The sequence below is a fragment of the Camelus ferus genome, chromosome 4 (assembly GCF_009834535.1).
Source record: "Camelus ferus isolate YT-003-E chromosome 4, BCGSAC_Cfer_1.0, whole genome shotgun sequence".
Classification (NCBI taxonomy): domain Eukaryota; kingdom Metazoa; phylum Chordata; class Mammalia; order Artiodactyla; family Camelidae; genus Camelus; species Camelus ferus.
The window spans coordinates 68541647-68555098 of NC_045699.1; the positions used below are offsets into that span (position 1 = coordinate 68541647).

A 13452-nucleotide genomic window follows, 5' to 3' on the forward strand; every position below is an offset into this window, starting at 1 on the left:
CAAGTCTCAGAAAAGAAAAGCAGGGTGGGATTCAGATTTAGGGAGGCCAAGGGAAGAGATGTGGGATCAAGGCCTCCTGGGGTGGGGGAGCTATCCCAGTCCCTCGAAACCAATTTGCCTAAAAGCATATTGGATTACTCACTTGGCTGTAATCCATACATGTTTGACAGGGTCAGCCTCTTTTGAGTTGTCTGTGACCTTTTGGATGCCTTTTTCCTATTTGTCTATTTTGGGGCATTTGGGGGACTTTTAGCCAGATCATCTGAAGCAGTTCTTCCCCGGAGACTGCATGAGCCCAGACTCACCTGTATTTGAAAAAGTTCCCTATGCTGGGAGGTGGGGGCACATCTACCTTAATTTCATGTTCCAAATAAGTATCACAGTTTTCGTGGCTCATACACAATTAGTCCCGTGCACGCCTTTCACAATCCTCTTTCATTTTTTTTGCTCACTTTTGTGCCAAATAGGGGTAGGTTAAGCAAATTAGCATCCACTCAGTGCCTGGTCCAGATGGAATCACATCTGGGCTGGACTCTCCATTGCATAGTAAATATCGTGACATCTAATTCACGGTCCCACTGCATCGTGAATACTAAGTCACACAATCTTACTTTTGTTAGCTAAAAACGATGGAGTTTATTGTAAGCTGCCTCAAATCCCTTTACAAAAGAAGACAAAATATAACAATTTTTTTAATCTGGATTTTTGTTATGAAAGTAATACATTCTCAATTAAAGAAAATTTGGGAAATGCCCAAGAATAAAAAAGAGGCAATAACCCTCCTTTTCCAGACAGCCATATTGAGATTTTTGTACGTTTCTTACAAATACACTTCTTTTTTAAAAAATAAAATCATCAGTATTGATTTTGTTCTGATCACTCATGATTTATAAAAATATTCAAATAGCACAGAGAAAGCAAAAGTCCCTGTAACCCCACAACTCTAGAGATAAGGGCAGCTAGCAGCACACACTTCCTAATTACAACTATACATCAGTTTTAACCTCAGTGGGATCACACTAACCACACTGACCTCTGAACTCTTCCTTTTAACTGAAGTGAGAAGTGTGCAGTGGAATCCTCGTACATAGCTACATAAAGATGATGCCCTCGAACAGCTGAATTACATTCCACTGTAGAACTGTGACATGATTTATATATTCAGTATCCTATTGACAGACATTTAGGTTGTTTCAACCTTTTTTTTTTTCCTTTTACAAACAGTACCGCAGTAAACAGCCTTATAAATGTATTTGTAGTACTTATCTTGTTGTTTCTTTAGGATAACTTTCTAAGATAGAATTGCCTAGTCAGTGGATGTGAGCATTCAGTTTTGGTAACTTCACCAATTTACTCCTCCAAAGAATTTTTTCTGTACAGAGGTTTATTGACTTTGTTAAATAGTCACACTGTGAATATATTCGTATCCTGCTTTTTCACTTAACCACATAAGTTTTGGGGGATATTATTACGTAGTCTACAGAAGGATTTTTAATAATTGCATAAATTCTATGGAATTACCACGGTATACTTAACTTAACCATTTTCCTATTGGTGAACATTGAAACTGTCTCTAGATTTTCAATATTGTAAATGACCTGGTGGGAGGGGAGGGTGTAGCTCAATTGGTAGAGTGCTTGCTTAGCATATATGAGGTCCTGGGTTCAACCCCCCCAGTGCCTCCATTAAAAAGAAACAAATAAACCTAATTACCTCCCTCCCCCTACAAAAAAAAACCTCTAAAAATAAAAAATAAATAACCTGGCAATAAACATCCTTGTACGTAAAGAATTTTACTTTTCTTTCTCTAGGACTATTTTAAATTAGGATAAATTCCTAGAAGACTGATTACTAGATATAAACTTTTAAAAACTGTGGAGCACTTTGCCGAATTGCATTCCAAAAAACAGTAATTAGTGTAAAGGGCAGTATCTTGGAAACAACCCAGATGTCCATCAAGAGGGGATTGATTATATAAAGTATCACACAGGTGATGAAAAACTATAGTTGTTAAAAGGGCGAGGGATATTTATTTCCATTTATGTGTCCCTCCACAATGTACTGTGGTAAAAAAAAAACAAAACAGGTTTTGGAAAAGAATGTATAGAATTTGGGGGGAAATAATTTATATAAGTGATAAATATATATAATGTATATAATATAATATAACATAACAATATATAAATGATAAAATTCCAAAGGCACAGTTGCTCACCATCATTTTAAGAAGGCAAAGAACACAAACATTTTTTTCGTTTCTACTTCACAGTCATTAGTCATGTTCAGACTTCTTACAGTGAGTTGGTAGATTTTTGTGAGCAGGAAAATTGATCAACAAAAACTTTAGAAAGGAAGCTTTTCAATTATTTCTTTTAAAAAATTTGCCTTTTGATTAATGCATAGTAATTTTTTCTTTACATGGTAAAATTCACCCGTCTTCATCTTTATCAGTTTTCCTCCCCAAGTCTTCTCAATTTAGCAAGCCACTCCTGCTAATTATGCCTAGCCCTTCTGGGATCCAAAGATGAACTCTGGAGTTTAATGTCAAGCACAGGGTGTGCTGCTCAATCCTCTCAACAACCCTAAGAGAGAAAGTGCTGTTATTACCCCCATTTCACACATGGAGAAACTGAAGCTCAGAGAGGTCCAGTCACTTTTCCAAGGAGAGTCAGCAGGGCAGGGGGCTGGCTTTGAACCCAGGGCCTGCGTTCCTGACCGCTAAACCCTGGGCTCCAGGCTGACTGTCCCACTGAGCCAAGAACTGAGAGAGGAAAGTTCCATTTCAAAAAACTGGCTAAAAGTCCTGGAAATGCTCAGATGCAGCCAGAACGGAAAAAGATGCTCAAAGGGAACAGAACTTCTCGAAGGGGCTGAGGCTGCCCTATCACGTGGAAAACTTGACAAATGTAAGATCCAGGCGGTTCGAAGGAGAACTGGTCATGCTCTTTGGCAAATTGCTCCCTCCTCCTTCCTCCTTGCTCCCCCTCACTCTGGGGGTGGGGGTGCCGGGCGAGCACTTGGGACCATCTCAGAGGAGGTCTTCTGGTGGCGATGACTCAGTCCTGACTCTGCCGTAACCCAGACACTGTGAGGAGGAGTGAGAGCCCATCTTTGAGCCTCATGGGGCAGCAGTGTCCACTGGGCCCCTCCAGCCAGCATTTGTTTTTAAGCCCCTGATCCCAGGCTGCCTTGTCTCCCAGGTCCCCTGTGCTTGGCCACATCAGCCACACCCTTGGCACAGCCATGGGATGGTCAGGGGGAGGAGGGAGGGATGTGGCATCTCTCAAGCCTGCCTCTCCTGGGCCGGCATCCAGGGCACTGCTTTCTTCCCCACCCTCCTGCCTCTTCCGATGCCCCCCACCCCATCTCCTTGGCCTTCATCTTACACTCAGAATCATGACCTGTGACCCAGGCATGCTAACCTCCAGCTCTTTTCCCACATAGGGGGATCCACCTGAGGGGCCTGACCCAGGAACGGGAAGAGGGACAAGTTGTGGGTCTAGCTTTGCCTGGCCTGGTCCCCATCGTGGTAGAGGGCGGGGCAGCAAGCCTGGAGGTAGACTCCCACCATCCACAGCTGAGTGAGCCCCCGTCTCCCAGGAGTTGCTGGTTCATGAGCCAGAGGCAGAGGAGTCCATATCCACTCACCCTGGCAAGGAGGGCAAAAACATCCATCCTTCATTCATTCCCTCATTCCTCCAACATGCCGTCTTTGAGCACTGGTGGTGTGACCAGCCCTGCCCCTGCCTTAAGGGCAATTACAATCCAGTTTGGTGAGGAAAGGTGGGGGTGAGGGGGGCACATGAAGGCAGGCCCCTAATCCGGACCTCAGGAGGTCCCGACAGGCCTTCTGGAAGAGGTGACATTCAACAGAGTCTTGAAGGAGGAGTCAACCTAGGCTTTGCCCAGAGCCTGGCTGAGCTGAGGGCAGAGTTCACATGCTTAGGGGTAAGGGTTTGGAGCAACTTCCCCCTTGTCTTCAGTTGATGAAAACAGGGGGGAAACAGGTGCAGCTGAGCTCCTACCCGGGAGCAGTGCGGTAGAGACAGACTGGCTGGCTGGCCAGCTCAGAGCCAGGCAGATGTGGCTGGGGGTGATGGTGCCAGGCCAGGGCATGCAAAGGGAGGCAAAACTGGTGGATTCTACCAAGAGGGCCTGGGGCCTACCCATGCCCCTGCAGGGTACTGCTCATGCTGCTGGCACCCCCACCCTACTCTGCATGCCCCACCCCCACCCCCTCGCATGCCTGTGCCTCCTGCATGTCCTTTGTGTGACTGCTGGTTTTCCCCTATGCCCCACCCCCAGCTCTGACAAAGATCATTGCCTGTCCCCAGCCTGACTCAGGAGGCCAACTGGCACCTTGGGCCCTACCCTCCCCAGATTCTCCCTGGATAGTACTCTGTAGGCTGTTATCTGCCTGATTCCCCCACCTAACTGTGCTTCCAATCCATTGAGAAGGCAAAGGGTAGCCCTGAGGATCAGTGAAAGATTTGGGAGCTAAGGGTGCCCCAAACAAAGGCTTCTATCATAAGGTCTGTTTCCAAGATGGCTGCCACCAAGATGGCGGCCAAGGACCAGGCTGATTCCCAAGGCGTTTGTGCGCCTGGCAACTGCCCTCCCCCACGAAATTGCCCAGGTAGGCTAGTGAAGAGGGCCTGCAACCAGGAAGACCCTTGAATTGCCGTTTGGAATCCACACTTGGGGGAAGGGGTGGCCGTGGCTTGGTGCCATCAGCTTCCAGGGACTCTAGGTGTCTCTTCCTCGCGTCTCAAGCATCCCGCGTGTGCCTCCCACCCCACGCCCTGCATCCCTGGACTCTGGTGGGGTTTGGATGCTCCCTGCCTGTGCTCCCTGTGTACGTGGCTTTCTTCCCTCCCACCCTTCCCCAGCTCCAGCAGTACCCTCGGCTGCGGGAGGAGATGGAGCGCATCGTGACCACTCACATCCGAGAGCGCGAGGGTCGCACCAAGGAGCAGGTGAGCCCACAGCAGCTCCCCTTCTCCCCTTGCCTTTCACTCCTGTCCCTGGGCTCACCTCCTTCTTCCCATTTTGTCTATTCTGTCGCAGTCTCCCTTATACTTTCTCTCTTCATGTTAACTTTCTGCCTTTCTCTCTTTTTTATTGTGAGAAAATATATAGCACATAAATTTTACTCTTTTAATCATTTTAAAGTGTGCAGTTCAGTGGTATTAAGTACATTCATGTTGCTGTGCAACCATCACCACCATCCATCTCCAGAACTTTTTCATCTTCCTAGAATGAAACTCTGTTCTCATTAAACAGTCACTCCCATTCCCCCCTCCCCCCAGCCACTGTCAACCACCATTCTACTTTCTGTCTCTATGAATTTGACAACTCTAGGGACCTCATGTAAGTGGAAGTATACAGTGCTTGTTATGTGGCTTCCTTCACTTAGCATAATGTCCTCAAGGTTCATCTATGTTGTAGCATGTGTCAGAATTTCTTTCCTTTTTCAGACTGAGTAATATTCCATTGTATGGATATACCACATTTTATTTATCCATTTTCCCCCTTTTGGCTATTGTGAATAATCCTGCTATGAATATGGATGCAAAAATATCTTGTTGAGACCTTGCTTTCAATTATTTGAGGTATATTCCCAGAAATGGAATTGCTGGATCATACAGCAATTCTGTTTAATTTTGGGGGGCATGACCATACTGTTTCCCACAGCAGCTGCTGCATTTGACAATCCCACCATCTGTTTCTCAGCTTTCTGGCAGTCTATCCTCTGGTCATCTCTCTTTGGGCCTTTTTATTTGCTGTTTTTCTGGGTCACCAGACACCCCTTGTGTGCACCCGCTTCCTGATAGTTATTTATCAAATACTCATTCATTCATTCAATCACAACATAGTCACTGAATGCTGCCTCTGAGCTGGGCAGAGCAGAGGTGAGCAGGCTCCCTCATGTCTGCACACACTCACAGAGCTCACAGGCAGTTCCTCTTTCCTTGTCCATCTCCCTGTCATCCTTCTGTCTATATTTACCTCTGGCTCCCAATTCCCAGCCTCCATCCTCATACACCCTTTCTCCACAATGGTGCTGTCCCCAGTCACTCATATTTTTCTTGCTGAGGTTGTGTTTTTAAATCCTCATTGGTTTCTTTTTAATTACAAAAGTGATACATACTCAACAAAATATTCAATGTGGAAGTCATTAAATTACAAGTAAATGTTCCTCCATTCTCTCTCCCCTGCCCCCAGTCTCCCACAGAATAACCATTATTAAAAGTTTGGTATGTCCCCTTCCAGACTTTTTTCCCAGGCACATATAGATTCCAGATTACCTCTAAGTCCTAAGGAAACACAATCCTGCTGTGTGTCTTGCCTTTTTCTCTAAAGATAATGGTAGCTAACATCTGTTGAGCACCCATTACATGTCAGACACCTGACCTTCCTTGTCTCATTGTGTCTTCCCCACTCCCAGGAGGCAGAAACACTTCATTTGTGGAACTTTAGGCTCAGTGAGGACAGGCTCACAGGAAGCAGCAGGGCCTGGGTCTGAACCCGACAGTGTATGTCAAGAATGTCACTCCCATGCAGCGACTCAGTTACAAATTCCATCACTCTTATTTGCAAAGGACTTTTTCCCTTGCCAGAACCTAGAAATCATCCTTATTCTTTTGAACAGCTGTAAAGTGCTGGGTTGTTTAGAGGATACCATAACCTATTTCACCTTCTGCTGGCCACTGGCTTGTTCCCAGTTTTTCTCTGCTACAAACCACACCAGACTAAACACCCTGGTACATATATCTTCGCTGACTTGTTGAGCTTCTCTGTGAGATATAGTTCTAGAAGTGAATATATGCATTTTAATGTTGTCAAATATTGCCAAACTGCCCTCCATCAAGGTGATACTAATTTACGCTTCCACCAAGAGTATATGAGAGAATTTGTCTTCCCACAAGTGCGCCCACACTGGTCATTACTAGTATTTATTGTTAATTTGATAGGTTAAAAAGGGTCTTGTTTTAACTTACATTTCTCTATTAATGAGAGGGAGCATTTTTTTGAGGTATCCATAGTTATATGCATTTCTTCCATGGATTACCCATTCATGTTCTTTGACAATTCTGTGTTTCTTCTCTTTCACTTATTGATTTACAGGAACTCTTTATTTATTATGGATACTATTATGGATACATTTATTATGGATTATAGATTTACTTACTATGGATTCTGTATGTGCTGCAAGTATGCTTCTCCCAGCTTTTCATGCATTTTAAAACTTTGTGGTATCTTTCCCACTTGCCCGCTGACCTGTGTATCCTTGAAGGTCATGCTCCTCATCGATATTGAGCTGGCTTACATGAATACCAACCATGAGGACTTCATAGGCTTTGCCAAGTGAGTGCTTCCTGGTCAGAGAAGGTGACAACTCTTGTGACTGTGTGTGCGTGTGTGTGTGCGCGCACGTGTGTGTGTAGGACCCAGGTCTGCTGGGTTAAGCCTCTGGGTTTGGTGCCCATTGAGCAGTGGCAATGAAGTTGGGCCTCTTGAGAGGAGTTCGAGACTTTTCTTTCTCTCCTCATTAGTGCTCAGCAAAGGAGCAACCAGATGAACAAGAAGAAGGCTTCTGGGAACCAGGTGAGTGAACCCCAGTGACCCAGGCCGAGGGATGGAGGGTACCAGATGGACGCCGAGCTCTAAGAGCCCCTCCCCCATGGGGAAGGGTCCCGCACGGGCCAGGGAGCCTGTCAGATGCCAGCCACAAGCCTCCCATTCTGCCTCAGTAACCCTCTCTCCTCTCTCCCGATGCTTCTCGTGGTTGCTATGGTTACCTCTTTGCAGGATGAGATTCTGGTGAGTACCAGGACTGGGGTTCTTGGTTTGTGTAGTGTTGGGGAGGAGGGGACCCATTTGTAGTGTGGATATGCAGGGGTCACGAGGGCGTACTTTTTGGCTTGAGCTGCTTGCGCACACCAGCACATGGGTGTGCACACATGCTCTTGGGCCAGAGGCAAGGCTTAGCCACACGCAGAGTCCCACCCCAATCTCCCCATGAGTGTGCGTGTGCTAAGCATCAGCTTCACCCAGAGGTAGACCATGTGGGTTGGGGTGGGTGAAAATGCCTGGCGGGGGGCTGGCACTGAGTAGGTGCTCTTTAAATATCTTTTGGATGATTGGATGGATGGATGGTTGGATGGATGAGAAACATGTTTTTAAGCTGGCATCTCTATCAGAACGTTGAATAAAGAGATGAATGAAATGTCAAGAGACAGGTGCCTCCTCACCTGCTCTGTCCTTCAGCTAGCTGCTGAAACATCACTTCTCAACCCTACTTGTACCACCAGCCATAGAGTCTGAGCTTTTCTGGAGGCCGTCATTTTTTTTTGTGATAATCTAGGGGTTTGTTTGATTACTAGTATCATATTTGTTTCTCTCCTGAACTCTACAAGGGTCTGTCTTGTTCACCAGTAAAGCCTCAGCCCCCATGGCAGTGCCTGGCACACAGTAGCTGCTCAATAGAATGAAGGAGTTAATGAATACAGTATCCCAGGACAGTTCGGTCCAGCAAACACTCACTGGTGCCTACACTGTGCTGGTCCCTGGACAGGATTCAGACTCTAACCCTGGAGGCCTGGGCTTGTGGTCAGGACCCAGGCAAGGTGGGAGTTGGGGGAACAGAAAGTCCCTGGTTCCAGGGCTCTGGAAGGGGGCTTTGGATGAGCAGGAAGTGGGGCACAGGTTGGAGTGGCTGAGGAAGGACAAAGGCTGCAAGTCAGGGCAGGAGCAGGGTGGAGAGGTCTGTTGGTCAGATCAGGGAGATGGAGGGCCAGGGTGTGACATTCAGACTCAATTCCAAAGACTGTAACGAAACACTGAGGGGATCCTCAGAACAGGACAGGGTAGGAGAGAGAGAGGTCATGGGGCACCTGGCTATTGTGTCCCTGTTATTGGCTCAGGACAGTCCCAGGGACAGCTGCTTCCTGCTGTGAAAAGTAACTTTGCCTGTTCCTCTGGGCTTTCCCGGGAAGAGAGGTCTGGGGAATTTGTGCTTAGCCCCTTCCCCCATCCCCACTCCCTACCACCCTACCGCTGTCTGGGGCCTGGGAGCAAAGATTCTTAGAACTCCACTACCTAGCATTCATGGATTCATGCCACAAATATTTATTGATCACTTACTGTCTGTGAGCACATTGCCAGATGCTAGGATACACCAGTGAGGGAGAGAACCACAATTTAGCAAGACAGGCTGACATCAGCAGGTAAACACACACACACACACACACACACACACACACACACTTAAAATTACAGACATCGTCATAGAAGAAAACTTAAGGGAGGGATAAAAGATTATAGTAGGGGTCCTAATTTATACTGGGGGCCCAGAGAGAGCCTGCCTGAGAATGTGACTTCTGAGCCCATACCCAAAGAATGAGTAGGATTTGCCAAGCAAACAGGAGGCAGTGCTTTCTAGGCAGAGTCAACAGGAGCATGTGCAAAGTCCCTGAGGTCAGAAACAAGTCTTTGAATAAATTGACTCTTCAGCTGAAAAGATACTCAGAGTTGTCTTGCCCAGTTGGCCACCTAAACTCTGCTTGCACACATTTTAGCAGTGGGGAGCTCTTCCCCTACCAAAGCCACCAGTCCCCTTCTTGGATGGCTCTGACTGTGAGAAGGCTTTTTCTCCTGAGCTGACCTCTGCCTTCCTTTGTCGTCCACTCTGTTCACTTGTGTTTCAAACCTGGGCAGGTCTGGCCCCCACCCCCATCGACCCAGCCAGGCCTCCAAGAGCTGGGGGAGGGGTGGGCTTCTGAGTGTCTCTCTTGGCCTACCCCATCCTCCCCAGAAATCCTGGCCTCTGCCCACTGACCTCCTTCCCCCTCACCCTCCAGGTCATCCGGAAAGGCTGGCTGACCATCAACAATATCGGCATCATGAAGGGGGGCTCCAAGGAGTATTGGTTTGTGCTGACTGCTGAGAATCTGTCCTGGTACAAGGATGATGAGGTAAGTAAAAGGCCGCTGGTCATCAAGGGGTTTGGCTGGTGGCCAAAGTCAGGCTCAGACCGGACCATGGCCTTGGAGTGGACTGGACCACTCAACAGGGGTATTTTAAAGTCCCGTCAAAGACCTTGGATGGATGTGGGAGGTAAGGACCAGAGGCAGGCAATCCTGGGGGCTCCTCCAGGCTGGATGGAGAAGATGGCTTGGCTGGGCTGGGGAGCTTGGGGCTGAGTGCCCTGGAGAGGGTGGGCAGGGGTGCTGGGCCCCACTCCCTGACCCCGCCAACTCTGCAGCCTTCCTGTTTTCCTGCTCCAGGGCGTGCCTCCTCCTCCATGGCCCCCACAGACCCATGACACACAGGAGTCCAGCTGCCAGACACCCTGTTAACCCCTGCACCCCAGTCCCCTGGACCCCAGCAGTCCGAGGGAGATGCCTAGGGCGCCTCCGGCCTGCAGGGCCAGGATGATGAGGCCTCGCAGAGGCCCCACGGCAAACCCCTCCCTGCCTCCCAGGGCACATGGAACCCTGGCCACCTCCCTCCCCTGCTGCTGGTCTCCTTTAAGAACATGTCTGTTTGGCTTCCACATCTGGATTCCAGAGGTGACCAGAGAGAGCAGGGAGGGCTGGTGGGGGGTGGGGGGGTTTGTGGTAATGAACTCCAGCTGGCCAAGCAGTGGGGGAAGGGACCCCCTTCTTCATGAAGGGGCTGTTGGAGAAGAGGGTGCTCTCAACAGGGCAGCGGAGCTTGGGGTGATAGCCTGTGATTTTGGTCTCCAGGCCCCCTCCTTGATCCCTGCCCCCTCCAAGTCGCCCCACGCAGGGCCCCCTCCCCACCTTGGGCGGGGCCCTCTGTCATCACTGTCAGGGGCGCCAAGCCATCTGGACCTCATTACCCCAACCCTGGCCTCTCCCAGAGCACAGGGGCCCCTGGAAGGGGTGGGGTGTGAGGTGGCGCTGGGGTGTGGGGGTTGCTTCTTGCTCTGCCGCCCAGGCAGGCTCCCTAGATGAGCGCACGGACCAGGGGTGCCAACTGCTGGCCCCACAACTCCTGATGCTCCAGTGTTGAGATTCCTTACACAGGGCCAGCGGACAGTGTGACCTGGGGCTGTGGGCCAGCGACTGGCTACTCTGGTGGGGAGGAGGGAGAATATTTGAGAGGGGCCCCCATCCTTGTGTTTGGGGGGCTTCTTTTCTAAGCTTTGTGTGTACCTTTGAGTTGAGTCATGTGTGGAAGTCGGCGCTGAGTGTATGTTGGGTGTGGGAGTAGGTGTGGGCAGTGAGTGCTGGGAAGAGGGGATGTATGAGACTTGTGGACATGGTATGTGGGTGTTTTATAGGAGAGGGTTTGGGGGATAAGCCTCTGGGCTTGTTTGGTATATGTGGGTCTGCATGTGTGTGGGGGCAGACCATGTGTGCCTGACTCTAGTGTGTGTGCCTGTGTTTGGTGTGTTTGTGTAGGTGTGTGTGTGTGGTGAGTGGGCTTGAGGAGGGAGGGGCCTCATGTGGAATATTTGAGAATATGTATTGTATTGGGGGTGTAAGGATGGGAGAGGGCCAGTGTTCCATTGTAAGTGGGTGTGTGTGTGCATGCACTTGTGATGTGTGTGTGCTCGGGACATGGATGTGTGATTTGAAGTCTGAATGTGGAAATGTATGCTCCTGAGTTGCAAGGGTGTTCATGCTGAGGTGAGGTTGCATATATGTGTTGGAAGTGAATGGATGTTTTGCACTAAAACAGCTGGGGAGATGGAGGTGGTCCAGGCTCGGGGGAGGGTGATCTGTCTCCCTTCTCCACCCATCCACCAGCCATCTGGTCTTTGGGACTTGGGTGGCTCTCTGGGCAGCGAGGCGGCCGCCCACATCCCCAGCCCTCTCTGACCCCCCCATCTTCTCAGTCTTCCTCCACCACCCATCAGCACCCCCACCCTGTCCCACAGCAGGGTGGCACCCCCATCCCTCTGTGCCACCTCCCAGCCCACCCTTTGCCCCCCCCCAGCCCCCTGTCCCCGCTCCAGGCTCCGGTTCTGGGATGGCGAGTGGGGGTCAGTCCAGCTCTCCAGCGGCGGCGCCGAGGGTCTAACCCAGCCCAGCCTAACCAATGTGCAGACTACTGTACAATTTGGGAGTCCTGAACAGATAGTCTAAACACTGGGTAGACGGAGTGGAGGTGTCCTCTGATCCATCCAGGCAGCAGTGTCTGTTCGGCGGGCGAGAGCTTCAGCCCCATGTCCTGGAGATGCGAGGCCCCCAGCCCAGCCCAGCCAGCCCGGGGTCCCCTCTCTGCTCTGATCCCCTTCTGCCTCCTTTGACGTGGCAGGGGTGAGCCGGAGCTGTGGCTGGGAAGGAGGGGCCTGGGGAGGGGGCCGGCCGGCAGGAAGAAGGAGGCTGCTCCTACCTAGTGTCCAACCCCAGAGCGCAGGGCGGGTGGCGGCGGGGCCTCCCTCGAATGCTTCCAGATGTTCCCTAGCCGCGTGTGCAACTTCCTCCTCTCCTCCCCCAGCCGCCCTCTGGGGCTCCCGGCCACCCGCCTGGCATAAAGAGGGCTTTATGTGGCTGGACGGGCCAGGCGGGTGTGGGGGACAGAGGGAGGTGGGCAGGATGACGCCAGGGCAAGGAGCAGGGTCCTCCTCAACCCAGCCCCCTACCCGAAATCCTGGGCGAGGCTTATGTCCAAGCTCTGAGTCCTCCGACACCCACACAGACCTCCCCCACCCCGCCCCCCGGGCATGGGCCCTGTCGTGTTTGTTGGGCTAGTGGGGTACAGGCAGCAGAAACACACCCCCTCCTCCCAGAGCCCCATCCTGGGGTGCCTCTTCCAAAGATCCCTGAGCTTCTTCCCTTGGACAGTGCAGGCTACAGGCGCATGTCGGCCCACACCAGGCGTACACACATGTGCATGTAGGTCTGGCCCTCCCCCGCCTATCCACAGATACACATAACCCCTCCCAGATGATACAGATAAACCAAACATATTCAGCCTATTATGCAAACTATATGCACGTAAATATGTGCACCCACAGCACGTGTCCAAAAGGCACATTCGTGCAAACATAGACATTTACAATCGCCACATACACTTGCATAAGTGTGTAGACATACAAAGATGCTCACACGCACACACAGCCAGGCTGGCACCTCCTCAGGCATACTTGTGCACACGCAGGAACACATGGGCGCACACACAATGGTGAGAGGACACAGGCTTAGGCATGTACGTGTTTGCACAAACACACAACCACACACGTTGCACACACAGACTCACCATCTCCAGGCTTGTGCTGTGTGCCTGATTGCTAACACATGGGCGGCTGTGGGGAGTGGGCTGAGCCAGCCCTTTGAAGCTGCTGGACTGGGTGGCCCCCCTTCCCTGTCTCTCCAGTCAGGAAATGAAGTCAGAGGCTTATCCAAAGCAGGCCCCGTCAGCCAGGCCAGGGGCGAGGGAGGCTGAGTGCGGGGTCCCTGGCTTGCATCCAGGGTT

The 13452-nt window shown here is 50.4% G+C and overlaps 1 protein-coding gene across 17 annotated transcripts in view; it reads left to right on the plus strand.

Annotated features, from left to right (window-relative positions):
- DNM1 (dynamin 1) overlaps positions 1-13452 on the plus strand; it is a 41860-nt gene that overhangs the window by 20017 nt on the left and 8391 nt on the right. For 14 of the 17 annotated variants that reach the window (XR_004319504.1, XR_004319502.1, XR_004319503.1 and 11 more), the window contains exons 11-15: positions 4890-4976; positions 7298-7368; positions 7557-7608; positions 7813-7824; positions 9864-9977. Coding sequence is in view for 12 of the 17 variants with exons in the window: in XM_032478525.1 (XP_032334416.1) it covers positions 4890-4976; positions 7298-7368; positions 7557-7608; positions 7813-7824; positions 9864-9977 (336 nt within the window). In the remaining 5 variants the exon portion in view is untranslated. The remainder of the gene's footprint in view (positions 1-4889; positions 4977-7297; positions 7369-7556; positions 7609-7812; positions 7825-9863; positions 9978-13452) is intronic. The other 3 variants (XM_032478533.1, XM_032478526.1, XM_032478528.1) reach the window with 1 other exon arrangement.